Source organism: Taudactylus pleione, unplaced genomic scaffold, assembly GCF_031769625.1.
Source record: "Taudactylus pleione unplaced genomic scaffold, aTauple2 ptg000067l, whole genome shotgun sequence".
Lineage (NCBI taxonomy): Eukaryota > Metazoa > Chordata > Amphibia > Anura > Myobatrachidae > Taudactylus > Taudactylus pleione.
Window position 1 is genome coordinate 770,001 of NW_028284469.1, and position 17,992 is coordinate 787,992.

Consider the following 17,992-nt stretch of genomic DNA (forward strand, 5'->3'; position numbering starts at 1 on the left):
TTGAAACCCTTCACACTTACTCCAGCGATAAGGATTTGTGTGTATACAGACCTGTTGTGTACAGTCACAGTATACCGTCAGAGGAACCCCCTGCCCACTAAGAACTATTCATGGCACATATTTATATAATGATTTGCAGTCATTTTGATAGCATTCAAAGCAAAAGGTTGAGAAGAAGGGTCATGTTCACATATAAAATATACAATAAATTAATCCTCAGTGCTCTCCGAAGAAAAATAACATGTTAGACACTTCGTACGTGCACTTAATATGACTACACCGCTGTCGTTTAGATTTTAGGTTCCATATATAACAGTGTACTGTAGTGCAAGGTGATCCTTTACTCTTCCAGTTCCTAAATAAATTAAAATTTGATAAAAAATTCAGTCAACATGCAAAATGGTACGTTTGTAAGATTTATGCTTACACAGTTCAAGCTTACATTTTAATTTTTCCTTTGCATTGGTTTATGTGAATATATTTATGTGCTTTCACTATGAAAGGGCACCGAAATGGTGCAGAATGCATCTCATAGTAAGTTACAGGTGAAGTCAAAATGTTGTCAGCTGCTCTAAACATTTGTCCATTTTCTATAAGAGAAAAACCTTTACAGGCTGCCTGTAAATCAGTAATGCAATTGCCACCTCTGCAACTAAAATGTAGTTTTGTGCTCAGATTTAGAGGTCTATTTACTAAGCTGTGTTAGGTGATAAAGTAAGGTACCAGCCAATCAGCTCCTAACTGCCATTTTTCAAACACATCCTGTGACATGGCAGTTAGGAGCTGATTGGCTGATACCTTATCATCGTTCACTTTATCTCCTAACACAGCTTAGTAAATAGACCCCTTAGGCACAAAAGAAGCCAAAAGGAGCCTTTTGCCCCAGGAACAAGCCATGTTCCAATGCAAGTGGTGCAAACGCATTCCTTTTCTTGCTTTTCAGGGTCAATACTGGCTTCTTTTCCATGTACCCAACAAGAACTGGGGAGGTTTAGTTTTACATTAACATTTAGAATTAAGCTGGGGCTTTCCAAATGTAAGTCTCTCTGCAAATTTTAAATCTGCCCGTCCTGAGTGCAGCATGGTTTTGCCACAGTGGAAATTGCTCTTTTTTGTTTGTTTTTTTACTTCGTTCTTTCATTTGCTCCTAATGCTGAATCAGGTCCCCTATTTCCAACCATCTTCAGCCAGCTGCACCCATTATTACATAAAGCAAAGTGGTTATCTCAACTGCTTACTGCCTCACTAATATGTGATGTTATGTATTACATTTTGTCTTGCATGTTGACTACATTATGATGCCCAATAATTATCGGACTTGATAGAGGTATTGTTGGTCACCTAGGCAAATTCCACATGGGTAATTTCTGCAATTGACTTGTGTGATCGGTAGATGTGGATAAAATCCACTATTTCCATGCAGCTTCAGTGCCTGTGGGCAATAGCCAGTAGATTTTCTGCTGTATTACCTACAGTACTAAATTTTTCTATATATCATTAATGACTAACTTTTTTATTTTGTTTAAATGCCTCTAGTATTTGAAGAGCTCAATTCAGATTTCACACTTCTCACTATTATGCGCAGTAAGAAAAAAAATCTAGAAACAACTTGAACCTGTGACTGATTATGTCCATTCTCCTACACTGAACAGACAGGGAAACTGTGATAAATATGAGTCTCTAAAAGGAGAGTTGCAGTATGAACACCATAATAGAAAATTGGTGTAGCTCTATAACAAGTGTCCATTTTATACTGTTTGTACAGTATACCCCTTAGTATATACAATAGGCAAATAAAAAAGGGAAAAACTGTAGGGTAATAAGCCCTCTGTCATATAGATTTAAGTAGAAGGTTTAAAAAAGAAACTCTCTTCCTGGTCACAGGGTCAGCCTCCGACATAGTTTACCCTATGATCCACATCATATGTGAGGACAAAGGGGATGGCCATGGGTACCCTATGCTTGCCAGTCCCTTCAAATGAGCTCTATTTTAAACTTGAAGGGCAATGACACCTTTAGGATGACCAATAAATTTGTATAGTCCAATCCCAAGTTCCAAAACTGAAACATGCAATTCACCAGCTGGGGTTTAATCCACTAATGTTCTCGACATGCTCACTAGTCCATCTAGACAGCCCACAAAAGTGAGAATGGACCATTGATAAAGATCATGATCATGAAGAACAAGGTTCGTGTTGGAAGAATTCTAGTTACTTTAGCAGAAAATGTCACTACTGACAACTGCTTGGCTAATCATATAATATCCATCAAATCAATATACTGTAGTCTATCTTTAAAACATAGCAAGATATAAAACTCACCTTATTACCTGGATTCCCTGGAGCACCAATTTCACCCTTTGGCCCCTATAGGCAAAATAAATGATGCATCATTATTATATAATTTATATAAAGATAACAATAGTTTCTTAAATGAACAAACATTTAAAAATTATAATAAACATGTGATACATTATATATACAGAATCTGTTTCTCAGGGTTTCCAAATGTAATGTCATGGAGTTCTGGGAGCTCATACTTTACAGGCTGCACCATAGTGTACCATTTTCTTTGATTACTGAATTAGGTTTGCTGATAAAATGTGTATTTTTGAGGCAACTTACACCTTCACCAGGTTTTCCACCCTCCCCGGGGGGTCCATTAGTTCCAGGCAAGCCCTGTAGGGAGAAGTACAAAGTTAAGTTGACATTTTACAATTTGAAATTGCACACAATGCACACCGTAAACTCATGTTACCCTTTGTCTAGGACAGCTCTATGGTGTACCCATGTAAAGTTCCCAAGGCAAGAGATACAAGAAGACTGAATAGATTACGAGCAGGTACAGTATCTTCTGCACAATGTGACCTCCTCTGCATGATGCACACTAGAGGAGGAGTACAGTGTATTTTCCATGTTCTCCTTTTATTTCCTCTGTGTTGTCTAGTATAATTCTTTTCTACAGGCTGCTATTAATACATTTTATTTAAATGAATTATTTAATTTAAATACATTTTTAATTGCTTTACTAAATTAGCCAGTGGGGAGGAATTAGTGGCATGAAAAGGATATGTGGTGAAGTCTGAGTGGAATGTGGGCTGTGGGGTAGTCTGTGGCATGTGAGGAGGGAAAAGAGGCATTTTTCTGGCATGTCAGAGCTTGAGTGCCATGTGTGGAGGTCTCAGTGTAATGGGAAGTATGAGTGTCATGTGGAAGGCATATGGAGAGGTCCGAGTGGCATATGAGGAGTGTCAGCGGCATCGTGGGAATATGGTGAGGAGGTCTGAGTGGCATTTGGAAGGCATGTTGGGAGGGTTGAGTACCATGCAAGGTCATTTTCGGATGAATGATGAAGGGGTTCATTGCAGGGAACAAGGGTAAGGCGCAGCCCTTTTGGAAGTTAGAGTCCTGTACATGTGACCCATGAAGAATTGTCTATTACTGCTCTAGATTGTAAACTCTCATTAGTAGGGCTCTTTCTGTCCTCCATATCATGTCTGAACCTTCTTTGTCAACTTTGTTATGTATGTCCTTGTTTTGTTTTCTGTGGCCAGTGTTTTGTGGTGCCTTATAAATACTTAATAACTGTTATGATACTTAATAAAACAGAAGTGTTCCCCATGTTTGTCAGTTTGTACAAGAAAGGAGGAGGTTTCCACTTCAGTTGCTGTCTCAACACTTTTGATTGTAAAAATTAGATACTGTAGGTGACCCTGCAGGCCACCAAAACCAAGCCCACCCATCCATGCCACAACCATTACTGGGAAGAGCATGGCTCTTTTTGTACCAGGTTATATCTATTTTAGATACCAAACTGTGGACTGCAGTTATGCAACTTATATCCTACAGATATGCAATTGTTAAGTTGAAGAACTTCTGGCAATTTGTAGACTTGTTGTGTAATGTATTTTAATTGTTATGTCCCTGCTTAAAACCATATTTCTTTGTCATGTTCCTAGACATCGTAAAATGAAAAAGTTATTAAAGTCTAGAAACATTTTTTGTTAAAACAGTTTACCCTAATGGGCAACTAGGTGAAGAATTGTCTCTTTTAAGAAAGTAAAAACAGACTTTTGATATCCCCCTCTCTATCCTCTGTTTCACCAAAACTTTTTTGTAATTTTTCTATGTACTTGAGTATTTATGTACAATTTGTTTTTATATGTGATTTGTTATACCCATGTCCAGTGTGGCAGAATTTTCCAAATTAAGAATGATGATGATGATACATACTTGGAAACCAGGTGGACCTGAAGCTCCTGGTTCTCCTCGTTCTCCTGGAGGACCCTACAAAAGACACAAACATGTTTAATGAATAAAAATTACAAAATGATATGTTCAGTAATAAATAGTAAATACTCGTAATTATGTGTTATCATTGGACCTTGTTGTTAATTCATGCTAAAGATAGTCCCCATGTTTGATTAATTTAATGAAAATTATATTTTAGAACCTCAAACTCTTTGGTTATTTTTTTTATTGTATATTTTCTATAGCTATCCATCACAAATAAAAAACTGTGGTCTTGATGTAGTAAGAGACACTAAAAAAAAGAGATATAATTCAAACAAATACTACATGATCTTCATTTTTTTCTCAGTTTATTTTACACCTAGATTAAAAGTCAAATACAATTATTATGTGAAGCAAAACCTTTTATCAGGGCCCTCTATCATCAAGTTAAGGCATCATATTATTGTAATATCTTCACTCAACATGCAGTACTCCAGCCCACGAGGCAGTAATAGAAGAAACTGAGTAACTCTACCAAGAAACCTTGGTTCAGTTATCAAGCCAAAAGAGATCTGAATAGAGTACAACTACCACGACTATGCCATGTAAGATTATGCAAAATGTTTGTCAGTTTCTCAAAAATATCATTAAAAATAGAATTACATACAATTTTCACTGGCAAAAACAATACAACAGGTTTCCAATTTCACTTCTGAGTTTGGGCAGCCACTGATACAGATGCCCTATACATTTTTTTTGAAATATTGAGTCTTCCCACCATGCATTGGTTTAACTACTACGAGAACTTCCATTTAATACACTTGTCTGGAATCTCACATTTGTTCACCACACTATGCTGTCCCCCAAGATTGGAACACATTAAGTTCTTACTCCTTTATGGGGCAAAGTCTATAAAAAAATTCCACCATAAAAACAGTGCACTACTTACTGCAGCACCACCGGGACCTGGTGGACCTTGGTCCCCACCCTTTCCAGGAAGACCCTAATAGACACAAAAAAAAAAAGACTTTCAGACTAAAGGATCATGAAAACTAACATTTCTGATATAAATATTATAATACATACCTGTGATCCAGGGGATCCGGGACCACCCCTTTCTCCATTCTTACCAGGTTGACCCTTAAATAAATAATGTGATGTTACATTATATATATATATATATATATATATATATATATATATATATGTGTATAACATGTCTTATAAATGACATTTCAAAGACAAATACAAGGAGATGTATCAAACATATCTTTTCAACAAAGAGATACACTAACCTCATTACCCTTGGGGCCAGGGAAACCCATAACTCCAGGTTGGCCTCTTGGCCCTGGTGGACCAGGATTGCCAGACCTTCCAGATTCTCCAGCAGGTCCCTAAAAAGTCAGAATAAATAGTTCCCATTGTGAGAAAACAGAAGCACAAATAGCTTAATACTAACATGAAGAAATGCAGCTGCTAGTATGGTAGCTCACAATCTTGTTGCTTACACAACAAACATCAACAGTCCAATAAATTTAATGATTTGCATAACTTAGTTACTAAGCTGTGACCAGCTGTGAGGCTGTAGAATTCATAGGGAAAAAAAGAATATTTGTATAAATCTGCCTAATTACTTCTACTAGGTTTTCGTTTATGTAGCTTTGACTATAGATTTGTTCCTAATCCATTATTATTTTACAGAGTACAGTATTTAGTCCAAAATTTATACTCTGCTTTTTTAACATTGTATTTATATTTGAAGTATTACAACACTTACATGAGGTCCTGGTTTGCCATCAGATCCGGGGCTACCTGGACTACCTGTAGAACCCTAACACATGGAAAGAGGAAACGATCAACATGATTCTTTTGCAAACTGGTTAAAATGTATTAAATACATTAACTAGCTTTTTGGAAACAATCTTACACCTTTATTAAAGTGTGGGATACAACTACTAAACAATTGAGCAATTTTCACTATCCATACATATAATAATATGGTTTAAGTGCATAATATTACATTTTCATTTCAGTTGTTTCAGAGTCACATCTGTTTATTATTTATTATATTTTTATTATAATATATTATATTATATATTATAGAGTGAAGCCAATAAATTAACATAGACACTTGCTGTAATGTGCAAAATGACCTACAAACATTTTTTAAAAATTCAGGAAATTTGACTTCTAATATGAAAAGAGGTCTATACATCAACTATTTTGAATATAAATACAGTAGGTGACACAAAACTTTTTTTATATATTTACCCTAAGTCCAGGTAGACCAGAACCTCCATCTCTTCCTGGCTCTCCTGCAATTCCTCTTGGTCCTGGACTGCCTGAAAGCCCACGTTCTCCAGCAGGCCCCTAGGTAGTTTATAAATTATATTAATTGTGTATAAAAATTCCAAAACTCTATATTCTCTTTTGGAGGTAACAGAGGATGTACTTACCTTTTCACCTGGGCCTCCATTACTGCCTGCGGGGCCACGGAAACCTGGAGTACCCTAAAATTGGAGCAATTGAAAAATGGTCAGGTATCAAAATGTCTATTCTTAAGGTTATGAAATAAGTAATCAACTGTGTATTCAATAATATGGCAAGAGTAAGTTGTCAGCTACACCTTACCGAATGTGACTTGTAAGATTGTTACCTTCTAGTGATGTGCATGTTAGTTTGGCTTCTTTCAAGCCTATGTTTAAGTATTCTGCTGATTTCAGGATATGTGTTTTTTTTTTTATATATGTTTATTATTTTTATCAAAACAAATTTCAAAATAATCAAACAGTACATCAGAATGCGGAATAAAAATCACGCACAACATAGACTGATCATTCAAATACATTCAAAACATAACAACCGTATCCAAATGATGGTATCTAGTCCAATATGAAAAAGAAACAGGATATGTGTTTTAAGCAAGATTTGCGTTCAGCCAATTTCTTGAGGTTCAAGGATTTTACAAGAGTGACAATTTCTAATAGAATGAAGTCATCAATGCCTTTTTTTTCTTCATTTTCATATATAAATTAGTTTGGTTTAGAGTTCACTAGAAACTAACACAAAAGTATTTGATTTTGTGATGAATCCTAAATTATTAACTCTTTATACTGTATTTTTTGATGACAGTTGTTGCCTTTTTTGCCTATCTTAGAGGGACCCCCTGGATCAGGTTTTGCCCTAATTTCAGTCCATTATAGGACTTTCAATATAGGCATAAGAGAGCTCTAAGAGAGATCTTCTTAATTAATCATCACAGACCGGCAATCTTAACACTGGTTTATTTGTTAATGAATGTTAAACTGTGTCATGGCTTGTTTTGTGCTCTGAGGCTTGTGTCTAAATAGCACTTGCATTTTGATTATTAAGAGATAAACAGAGCCCTATAAAATATTTGCTAATGTGTAGCTCTAAATGTAATAGTCTGCGAGCTGCATTCACCCACGATTTTTGAGCAATCTACTGTAGCTGCCAGCTTTAAAGCAGCAATAATTTCAGTGGTAAAGCCAACATGTTTTTGCCCTTTAAACTATTGCCACTTTAAATCTGCAAAATAATGACGGGCGCCTGTAACTACTATGCTATTACATTTGGTCCTATATGTTGGTGGCCGAGCTAGATAAGACCTGGCTGTTCAGTGACCAGGTCACTTCCAGCTTACACAGTTGGATCATCACTGCACTCAGAGACTGAGAGCGGTCATCTTCTGACCAAAGTTACCAACACGACCTTCAACGATCCTATGTTATTTCTATTGATCATTATTTGGCATTACGTTTACACTGGGGCCACACATCTGGCAGACGTTGTCTTGCGATATACTGTAGCAATGGGGGCCCGCACAAATGAAACATCACCTGCCCTGTGTATAATTAGTTAAACTGCAAGACATAAAGCCTGAATAAATCTCTCATTTCCAATTAGTAGATTTAAGTAAAAGTACAGTAGTTACTGTATATCTGTCTATGGACAGTGTAGCAACAGAGAGCAGAACTTCTCTTTTCGATAGCCAGCTGTTTAAAATGAAATGAAAGAGCTGCATTTGTTGAGGATGAACCGAGAAGTTAGTTGTTGCTTTTTATGATCTATGAAATAAATAAATCATAACTAGAGGACAAATGAAACTCACTCTCTCTCCCGGTGTTCCAGGGAGACCATTAGTACCCGATTCGCCATTAGTTCCCCTCTTGCCCTCTTCTCCTGCAGGTCCCGGTGCACCTGGAGTTCCAGCTTCTCCCTAAACAAAATACCAACAACCACATTAGTGACATAGACTTTAGTTGGGTATCAGAGGATTCTTCTGATCGCTAGGGTTTTATTTTTTGAAAATTAGAAATCGACTTACACGCTCTCCCCTTTGGCCAGGCTCTCCTTTTCCACCGTCTTTGCCATTCTCGCCCTAAAATATTGTATCATTATAAATGTTAACATTTTTGTAAAATAATAATAAGAATAAAAATAATAATAAAAAAGAGAGATCAACTAATCCTATCAAAAGAACAATCAACATTTTTATTCAAATTCTAAAGTGGATGGAGAGTGTCCACCTAAACAGCTGACATCGTCATTTGCTTACAATATACAGTATGATTTATGCCCACTTTGGAATTGTGGGGGCAATTAAAATAGCTCGTGCTGTAGGTTTTTTTTAATCACAAGAAAAACCTGATTTGAATAGTATTTTCTTGCCTAGAAGAAATTATTATTCAGGTATCTCATTATGAATTTGAAGAGGACAGTTTGCTCTTCCTTGTAGCAAAGCATACCTATTTTCAAATATCTAGGGCAACATTACAGCGAATGTGATACATTTTGTATCTTTGATTATGAAGAGCAAGGAAAAATCCATGTGAAATTCCACTTACAACATTTTTCTGCAAGTAATCTTTCAAGTAAATATACACAAATAATTCAAAGCCATCTGGCATAGTACCAAAATATTTCATGAAAAATTGTGTTGAAAATTATCAACAATCCAAATACTATTTTATGGTTTAAATGTTTTAAGGAATTATATCATTAGATCTATTTCCATTAAATGTACAAGGCTTAAATAGAAATTTACAGAGTTCATAGTTGACATAAATAATATATTTAATTTTGCTAGGATCATTAAGTGTTTCAATCTAATGGCCTTAATATTTTTTTGTTTATTTCTCAATTGCAAAATAAAAATGTGTATCCAGCAAGAATATATTTTGATATTCTAAGAAAATAAATCACCATATTTGCTTTTCTAATCAAATATCTTAAACTTCATCTTATTAGTAGAGAAGCATCAACCTCTAAATCAGCTGTTTTTAATTAAGACAATTACTTTTAAAATAGTCATTCTATTTTAAACTGAGCATGTTGGAAAATGTTATTATGCCACATTAATTTACAATAGTTGAATCATTACTACCACTTACCCCAGCACCTCGTAAGCCAGGAGCGCCATTAGTACCCGGTGGACCGGGAGGACCTCGAGCACCACTTAGACCAGGAGCACCAGACATACCAGCAGGACCCTTTATAGAATAAAAACATATTATTATAAATGTGATATATACATCAATTTAGACTGTAAGATCCAATGGGACGGGGACATATATGAATCACCAAAAATCTCTGTACAGTGCTGCATAAATTGGTGGAGTTATATAAATAAACTATAACAAGAAGAAGAAGATCTAATATATATGCTAAAAGCAAATATCCCTTTTGCCACTTTATTTAGAAATTTATTTTGGCTCATACTTACCATTTCTCCCTTGCCACCTGGATTTCCATCTCTGCCAGAAGGACCCTTAAATAACATACAATATGTTGTTATAGCAAACATACATCAATTAGACTAAATAAAATGATAGATATACATAAAATGCTTACAGCAGGGCCAGTTGAACCTGCAGGACCTTGAGGTCCTATTTCACCTCTAGAGCCTGGGCCGCCATCGGACCCACGGGAACCAGGAGATCCAGCATCACCCTAAAAAGACATGATGACAAAAAGTTTAATTTTACTTATATTATAAGAATATTATGCAATCGATCTGCTCTATGCTGGATTTCAGAAACATTTTGGTGCATGGCCTTGAGTATGATGCTGTTGAGGATGCATTGGCTCATGTTTTCATGCCTCCCTCCTTGGACAAAGCACTGATATAATTAATTAGCAAGTCTGTTCCAAAGTATTGGCTTACAGATACTATTGAACATACTAATTAACACCAATTTTTCTGAAATGTATCTGAACAGTGGTAAAGTAAAAATTAAAACAAGGACATTTTGTGATATAACAACTAAAGGTGGCAACACAACATGGGTATGATCTAATTTGGCTTTATTCTTTGCTTTGAAAAACTCAATAGGATCCAGCAATTCGGCTCTCTGGCCAAGCAACCTGGTCACTTCTGGCTGTATTGTGGCCTGTTTATTGTAGTGAGAAATGAACGATCAGAAACTTTACAGTAGATTTTGATTGGAACATAAAATGTCATCACAATGGTTATTAAGTCATACAGTGAAGTTTTGAAAACATTGCCCATTACTGGCCATGGTATTGCAATGTGAACATGCTGAGGATCTCCAGTGTATAGATGAGACTAGTCAAGAGTCTTTAAATCTTATTTGTACTATGGCTGTTGATAGAGCTTGGTCTTCCTGTGGGACACCTTCATGCTTTTATCTTCTTTGGCTTTTCTGATATGCTAGGATTACCATGGTTATTTTTCTATAACCTTGATGTACATTGAATGGTAGACATGCTCATCAAACATTGTTTCTCCACCTACAGTCAATGTCTTTCTGTATTTTCATAATTAATTATAAAAGCTTTCCAGAAAAATATTGCTTGCTATATCCTATCGATAAAAAAATTCTAACCAAGATCCTCCCGAATGGTCTATTAACTAGGTTGTTGTTTTATTCCAGAAATTTTACCCTTCGAAGTAGGGGTGAGCGGGTTCGGTTTTACTCGGTTTTACTCGGTTCTTATCGCCACTTTACCGCAATTTCAGCTCGATTTCATTCGCTATCCAAAACACGTGTTCGGCGATAGCCAATAAAAAGATCCGAGTAAAACCGAGTAAAACCGAACCCGCTCACCCCTACTTCGAAGGCAAATTTACCCTAGTCTGTTTCTGAGGCTCAAGCTGAAGAGGGATATACCCCAAAACATGTCCCTCCGGTATTCATCAGTTCTTCCTTCTTCCCTGAGGAACTGAAATTTATTATACAGGAGGATGGAAGACTAAGATTTCCTTGTAACCAGTGTGGTTTGCAACCTCCAAGAGATAAGGGGAATCCAGTATCCCCTTAAAAGAAAATAGTGGACTAAATATATTACGACAAAGACAGAAGTTTACAACTTCTGGCTCACCTGCGCCCAAGAGTAACATTTAATCCACTAGCAGTCATTCAAAAACTGGTAATATGAATTATTCATTGTTCATTGACCTATGCCTTGATGATATCTTTATTTTATTCCATCAAGGAACTATCAAAATTCATCGTATTGTAATGTTTAAATACTATTGTCTATTTGCGCAAGACAGTGCCGGATAAAGGGGGGGGGGGCGACAGGGGCGGTCGCCCTGGAACCCCCACACAAAGATGGCCTCCACACAGGGTCGATGTGACCCTGCCAAGAACAAGTGTCCAGCAGGCACCTGTTCCCGGGTGGAGGCTCAGCTGCCATGGCTGTTCTACTGCATGCAGCAACACAGTCAGCGCTGCTGTATGCAACGCAGAGTGACTCCCGAGTCCCTCATCAGCATCATGTGGCACATGTCCATGACTCTAAGGAGGGGACTCATGGGGCAGCTCTGCCTGGACGTCAGGAAGGTCAGGTGAGTCATCAGTGGTGGGATGGAGCAGTAGGTTCCATGTGGCTTGGGGAGGAGGTTGGCTCTGTGTGGGACTTTCAGGGAAGGTGGGGTAGGCTTCATGTGGCTTGGAGGGGGTCCCCACAACTTAGTTGCCCTGGGCCCCCCACAAGCCTTAATCTGGCCCTGGTGCAACAAATACCCATTTGAAGAGGAACAAGTCCCCTTGTTTGGATATCATATTTCTGTCAAATGACTCATTAGATCTTTTTAAAGCTACTGTAAGCCTAGACTGGTATCAACCTTTTGTGATATTCATAGGTTTTGAGGATTTATTATTACAGATATACACTGTATATTTATTTTTTTCCTAGGAAACTAAAATTCAGCAATAGCTTCAGATCTTAAGAACTGTTCTTCTATTGCTGTTAAAGTGTTTGGCCTTCATAAAGTCACTCTCGGTTTAATGCTGTATTTTTTTTTTTACCTTGACTTAACTACCATTTAGAAGTGAGCATTGAGCATGGTGCAATTAATGTTGGTAATTGTGTGGTATTTTTCAAAAATGTCTTTTACTTCTTTTATAATTGACAATTTTGTGACCCTGTTTTGGAGTCTCACAATTTGCTGACTAAAAGGAGCTGTAACCATATTACTGAGAATGTTGCACTGCGCTACTCCTGTGCTATATACATTCTGAATGTATGTGCAGGATAATGGAGAGAGAGGAGTCCAAAAGTCTTTTCTGATTGAAATCCGCTCTATAATCAGTAGAGTAAAAAAACTCAAACAATGGAGAATCTGGGATCTTTTTTTCTCAACATAGTTTGGGATACTCGAAAATGTATTTGACCATCATTTACGAAAGTTACTCTATAATCATAATTTGTACATGATAAAAAAAAAAAAACGTACCTTGGGGCCTGGACCACCAGGGAAACCTACACTTCCCGGGGAACCTGGAGGGCCCTACATGGCAGAAGAAAAAAGATAAGCACCCAGAAATTATTAAATAGGTTATTATATAAGAAATAAACCATACTAGTTATTTATCAAGACGTGTTATGATGCATTTTGTAAATTAATTTTTTTAGAATGCAGAAAATTCACCAAGAACTTAATTGATCATGTTTTCTTTCTTGGAAACATATTGGTACTTTCAAATATTTTATCTTAAATTATATATGATATAAAAATCTGATCTCAAGACTAAGATAAATAATAAAAAAAATAATGTTCTTACAGGTTGACCAGAAGCACCGGGAGCTCCATCATTGCCGCGGGCACCCTGAAAAAAATGCCAGAAATTAATTTACAGTTTATGTTACTCTATGAGGTTCTGTAGATGAATGACGGCACAGGAAGAAGCATCACAAGATAAACTAATGTAGTCTCATCCTTCCCTTCGGGGTTACTCAGAAAAATGTGTGGTGGTCTTACCAGCCTGCGCACTGCTTGTTATTAGGCTAGCCTCTAGATATTGGGGATCACTCACAAAGCAGAATTTATTTTGTGCATGTGTGTCTATTTAAGTACAATGAACATAGGTCATTTACATGGGCCACTTACGCTTCTTTGGAAAAAAGAATAGTCAGTGCAGTTTTAGCTAATTTTTTTTTACTTTTCAGTGTTCTGCTCATTTGACCCTCATTTTGCTTTTATTCACTCCTAGCTTGCGCTATGCGGTGCTCTGTGGCCATAGTGCCTTGTGATCTGTAAGCAATACCACTCCACTAATAGCCCTGACATCTGGTATGTATATATATATATATATATATATATATAAACAGTGGTAACAATGTTAGCGAGCAAACAGTACAAGTAAGCAATCTACTCAATAGGCCATGTTTTTTTTATCATTTCAGCCATGGCAAATATATTCTGAGACTATGAGCATACAGCTCCCTGTATCTGATAATAATAAAGTTAATGTGATTAACTAAATAAATAAATAAATAATTAACATAAAAAATCAATATGTTTGCTTCGTATAAATACAGTGAAATTGTTAATATTCTGATTTTTGTTTATGTAGACATAAAAAAAATAGTGCATTAGGGCGCATTGCGGTCAATTAACTTAAGAGTGATGCTGGCAATGGAGTGCGCATATGTGTGGAGGTACATATGGAATCCTTATCAACACACATTTTAATACAGATCCCGGTTGGGCTGCAAAATAAAAGGCGCAATTCAGGGGTAAAAACGGGAAATTTAGGGATGATGAAGGCCGCTGTTGGTAACATTCTTACATACACATCCAACGGGCATCACCCGTATATCACCCCTAACTGAATCCTCCACAAAGACAATAAGTTAATTAGGTAGGAATGCAAAAATATATAATAATACTACTACTACTAATAATAATAATAATAATTATTATTATTATAATAATAATAATAATAATATTGTTGTAATTTAATATTATAAGTACAACATGAAATATTGCAGAGAACACTCGGGTACTGGGATATTTTATCCCAATCTTATAGGAGTTAGAAATAATAGTTTCAATTGTACCAGCTAGTGTTAAAGCCGTAATCATGGGTAAACAAATTTTCATCTAAAAAAAAAAAAATTACATCCTTACAAATAACCCCTCCCCCAAGGAAAAGTTGATGGTTTATGTGAAGCAACCTTTTATATCAATGAAGTATGTTTGTGGGGGATGTACAGTATGTTCTAATTCAGTACTATAGTCAGGGATTCTACAACAAATTAATAATGGAATATATCTCACATTTATCACAGTAATGCCCACTATTCTCCTGGTGGGACTCGATGGCGTCTTCGGGTACCTGCTTCACTAATAGTATATCGTATGGGGCTTTAGGATATATAATTTTCCAATATTATATGAGTTACTACTTGTCTGCTTTAATTTTTTTGTGCCTAATTGCCCCAGTTTTGTTTGTTTCCCTCTTACTGTTCCTTTCTTCCTACTGTGCTGTGTTTGAGGCCCTGACTACCACTGAGCCGCTTGTTTTGTGTTATATTTACTATGTTTTGTTTTTGTCTGGTCTGCCACATTTACCAACCTCTTTTTCTTCGTATAACTTCATGTGTATCGGAGTGCTGTTTGTTAATTCCTGTACGCTCGTCATGTCTCCTAATTATATGGCTAATTGTATTTTGTGGGTGCAAACTTCAAAACCTTATAAACACAATTAAAAAAAACTAACAATGGGATATATCACTATCTCAATGGAGGACCTAGTGATGTAGAGTATAGCGGACACATGGGGGGACATTCTATGATTAATATGGGTTTTTAGTTTATGTTGATCAATGATGTTTTAGATATTTTTTTGTGCTGAGTTGAATTGGCGTTGTCTGGACCCGATATGTTGGCCATTTTGAAGCTGTGAAAGTCTAGTCCTGATAATTGTAATGGTTCCATTTGTTATTTAGGATTTGCTGGTACTGTAATGGAAATTAAATGCTAGGTATTTATTTCTTGGGAACGATATGCTGAGAATTTGCTACATCTTATATGCTGGGTAGGTGCTGACATTTGCCATGTATATCATTATGCTATTTTTACTACTGTATGTTGTGTCTATTTCTGCAAACAAATTGATTGATACATATTGTTGTTATATCTTTTATTGATGTTGTGGCACAAGGGTTCCGTATTGCAGTACATAGCGGATGGAACTTCATCATAATCACATGGTACATTGGCAGGACAGTTATAGAGGCTTGGAGGTGAAACCTTGTGTATATACTGGTAAAATGTAAACATCCCCCAGATATCTACTGTGGTCCACTCATTTCCGATCATCACAATAGTAGCCACCTTATGTTTCGATGGGGGTGCTACATTGTGAGATTGCTAAGCCTTCTGGATCTTGGCCCCAGTAGCTAACCCCATTTTCAGATTGTGTTGGCCTTTGTAGCTTATTGGCTACACCCCCCAAAAATGACCAGTAGAGGGATCCATAAGTCCCTCCCCAGCAATGGCCGCTCGCACATGCGTGGTCTGCTGACTGCGCAGTAGCGAGGCTGGCCCCCAAACCATAAACTGATGGTCTTAGCCATCACATAACTGTTACACATCACAGACGGGGGCTCCATCTGTACACTTGTTTATAAAAATTATAATTACCTGACTTAAAACCCAATAATGAATAAACTCAGTGTACCCCCATATATTGATAGTATTAGTTAATATCGGATTTAACTAGGTAAGTAAATAAGGACCAGTTCAAGTACAGGTTACTCACATTAGTGCCAGGGCTTCCATTGCGGCCTCGCTCGCCAGATGGTCCTCTTGGACCCTAAAAAGAAAGGTTCGATGTCAAACACTGTAGTAATGTCTTTTTATTCCTGTCTTCCCTAAACAGCAAAGCTATAGAAGCGTCTTTTATTGCTCAACAATTATATTTTAAAGCTTTTAACTTAAATATATCGATGTCCCTCCATACTCCACAAATTAACATTTCAGTACATTTACTGATAATATAAATGTATTTAGAGAAAAGATCACACAAAACAATTATACAATACATGTACTATGCACATAGATGGAAAGGCCATTTACTGATAGTTTCATTATATCATCACATTACAATCTGCCAGGACAAAGAAAGATTATGGGCCAAATGTAATAGGGTGAGAGTTTCTGACACTTTTTAAACTTTGCCAATGTAATAGAGTCCATAAACAAAGTAACAGAGGCCCTGATTCAGAGCCGGACACTATTTGCGCTCGCTCGTTCAGAAAAAAGGGGTGGCTATTCAAATTAACCGTTCGCTCTTTGCGGTCTGTTCACGCCTCTATGTCTGAACGAGCGAACAAAACTTGCGGTCGTAAATTTGAAAAAAACGCCCCCTGGCCGCTCGCATCCTACGTCATGTCCGCTATTTATTAGATTAATCGAGGACATCGAACAGCGTATGAACTGCTCGCTATTCTTGTGGTTGGTTTTTCCTACCGCAATCTTACGAGCAGTTCTGACTATAAAACAACCAAGTGACGTGGTCAATGATGCTGCTGTATTAATTATGCACTCCCTTAAAACACCCGTTTTGACCTTTAGGCACGCCTGCGTTCTGAATTCCACTCCCCGTTTTCAAGCACCTTCCCCTGTTACCACCCACATACGCCTCCTCCTGTCACTCAAAATAGCAGGCATTCGCTATTTAGCGAACAAATGATTTTCGGCCGCACTGACTGGTTCGCGCATGCGTATTACAATCCGTACGCATGCGCAGATGTGCGAACATCGCTCATAACGAACGAGCGGCCGCTTACGAGCGTCTCTGAATGAGGGCCTGAGCGAACTTGCATGTTTTTTTAGACTTAGAAAACTCTCACGATTTAAAATCTCTTTCAGATGTTTTCCCATTTTGAAGATAAAACTCAACCAATGTGAGAATGTTACTGCTAAACTCTCACCCTATTACATTTGGCCCAACGTGTCCTTGTTAATGGCATCATACACCACAGAATACAATTTGATCCCAACCCCCCTAATAATAACATGTTGTACTGTCAGTTATGATATAAATATAATTCTAGACTTTCCCCCACTTGTAGATTAGACTAGCGGACTAACGGAACGGCAAAATATTTCCTACTAATAAAGTTTAATAAAATGAATTACCATAGCACCGGGCAAACCGTTGTCACCAGAAGCGCCAGTTTCTCCCTAAAAAAAAAGGCAATAAAGAATAAATAAATTAGTATACACCAATGTCAATTACACATCAAACACAGGATAAATATATATTTGGAATAATGAAGCCACAAAGGACCACTGAGGAGTCTTGTGGCCACATAGCAGCCCAAATCCACAGACTGATATAATTGATACAGTTTATGGTGATAATAATATGTTTTTATTATAACATAAGGGAACGTTAGTCTCAGTTGGACACAAACAAATGTCCTAGTATGAGATGGTCTTCGTGTCCTGGTGTGTTTTGCCTCCACTGTCAGTTATA

At 37.0% G+C, this 17,992-nt stretch overlaps 1 protein-coding gene across 2 annotated transcripts in view; it reads right to left on the bottom strand.

Annotated features, from left to right (window-relative positions):
• COL3A1 (collagen type III alpha 1 chain) overlaps window positions 1-17,992 on the bottom strand; it is a 116,464-nt gene that overhangs the window by 27,391 nt on the left and 71,081 nt on the right. For both annotated transcript variants that reach the window (XM_088466946.1, XM_088466945.1), the window contains 18 exons: window positions 17,653-17,697; window positions 16,271-16,324; window positions 13,286-13,330; window positions 12,958-13,011; window positions 10,107-10,205; window positions 9,979-10,023; window positions 9,647-9,745; window positions 8,581-8,634; window positions 8,365-8,472; window positions 6,689-6,742; window positions 6,504-6,602; window positions 6,010-6,063; window positions 5,528-5,626; window positions 5,319-5,372; window positions 5,182-5,235; window positions 4,233-4,286; window positions 2,625-2,678; window positions 2,322-2,366 (listed from right to left, as the gene is read on the bottom strand). In XM_088466946.1, the coding sequence (XP_088323072.1) occupies window positions 2,322-2,366; window positions 2,625-2,678; window positions 4,233-4,286; window positions 5,182-5,235; window positions 5,319-5,372; window positions 5,528-5,626; window positions 6,010-6,063; window positions 6,504-6,602; window positions 6,689-6,742; window positions 8,365-8,472; window positions 8,581-8,634; window positions 9,647-9,745; window positions 9,979-10,023; window positions 10,107-10,205; window positions 12,958-13,011; window positions 13,286-13,330; window positions 16,271-16,324; window positions 17,653-17,697 (1,170 nt within the window). The remainder of the gene's footprint in view (window positions 1-2,321; window positions 2,367-2,624; window positions 2,679-4,232; window positions 4,287-5,181; window positions 5,236-5,318; window positions 5,373-5,527; window positions 5,627-6,009; window positions 6,064-6,503; window positions 6,603-6,688; window positions 6,743-8,364; window positions 8,473-8,580; window positions 8,635-9,646; window positions 9,746-9,978; window positions 10,024-10,106; window positions 10,206-12,957; window positions 13,012-13,285; window positions 13,331-16,270; window positions 16,325-17,652; window positions 17,698-17,992) is intronic.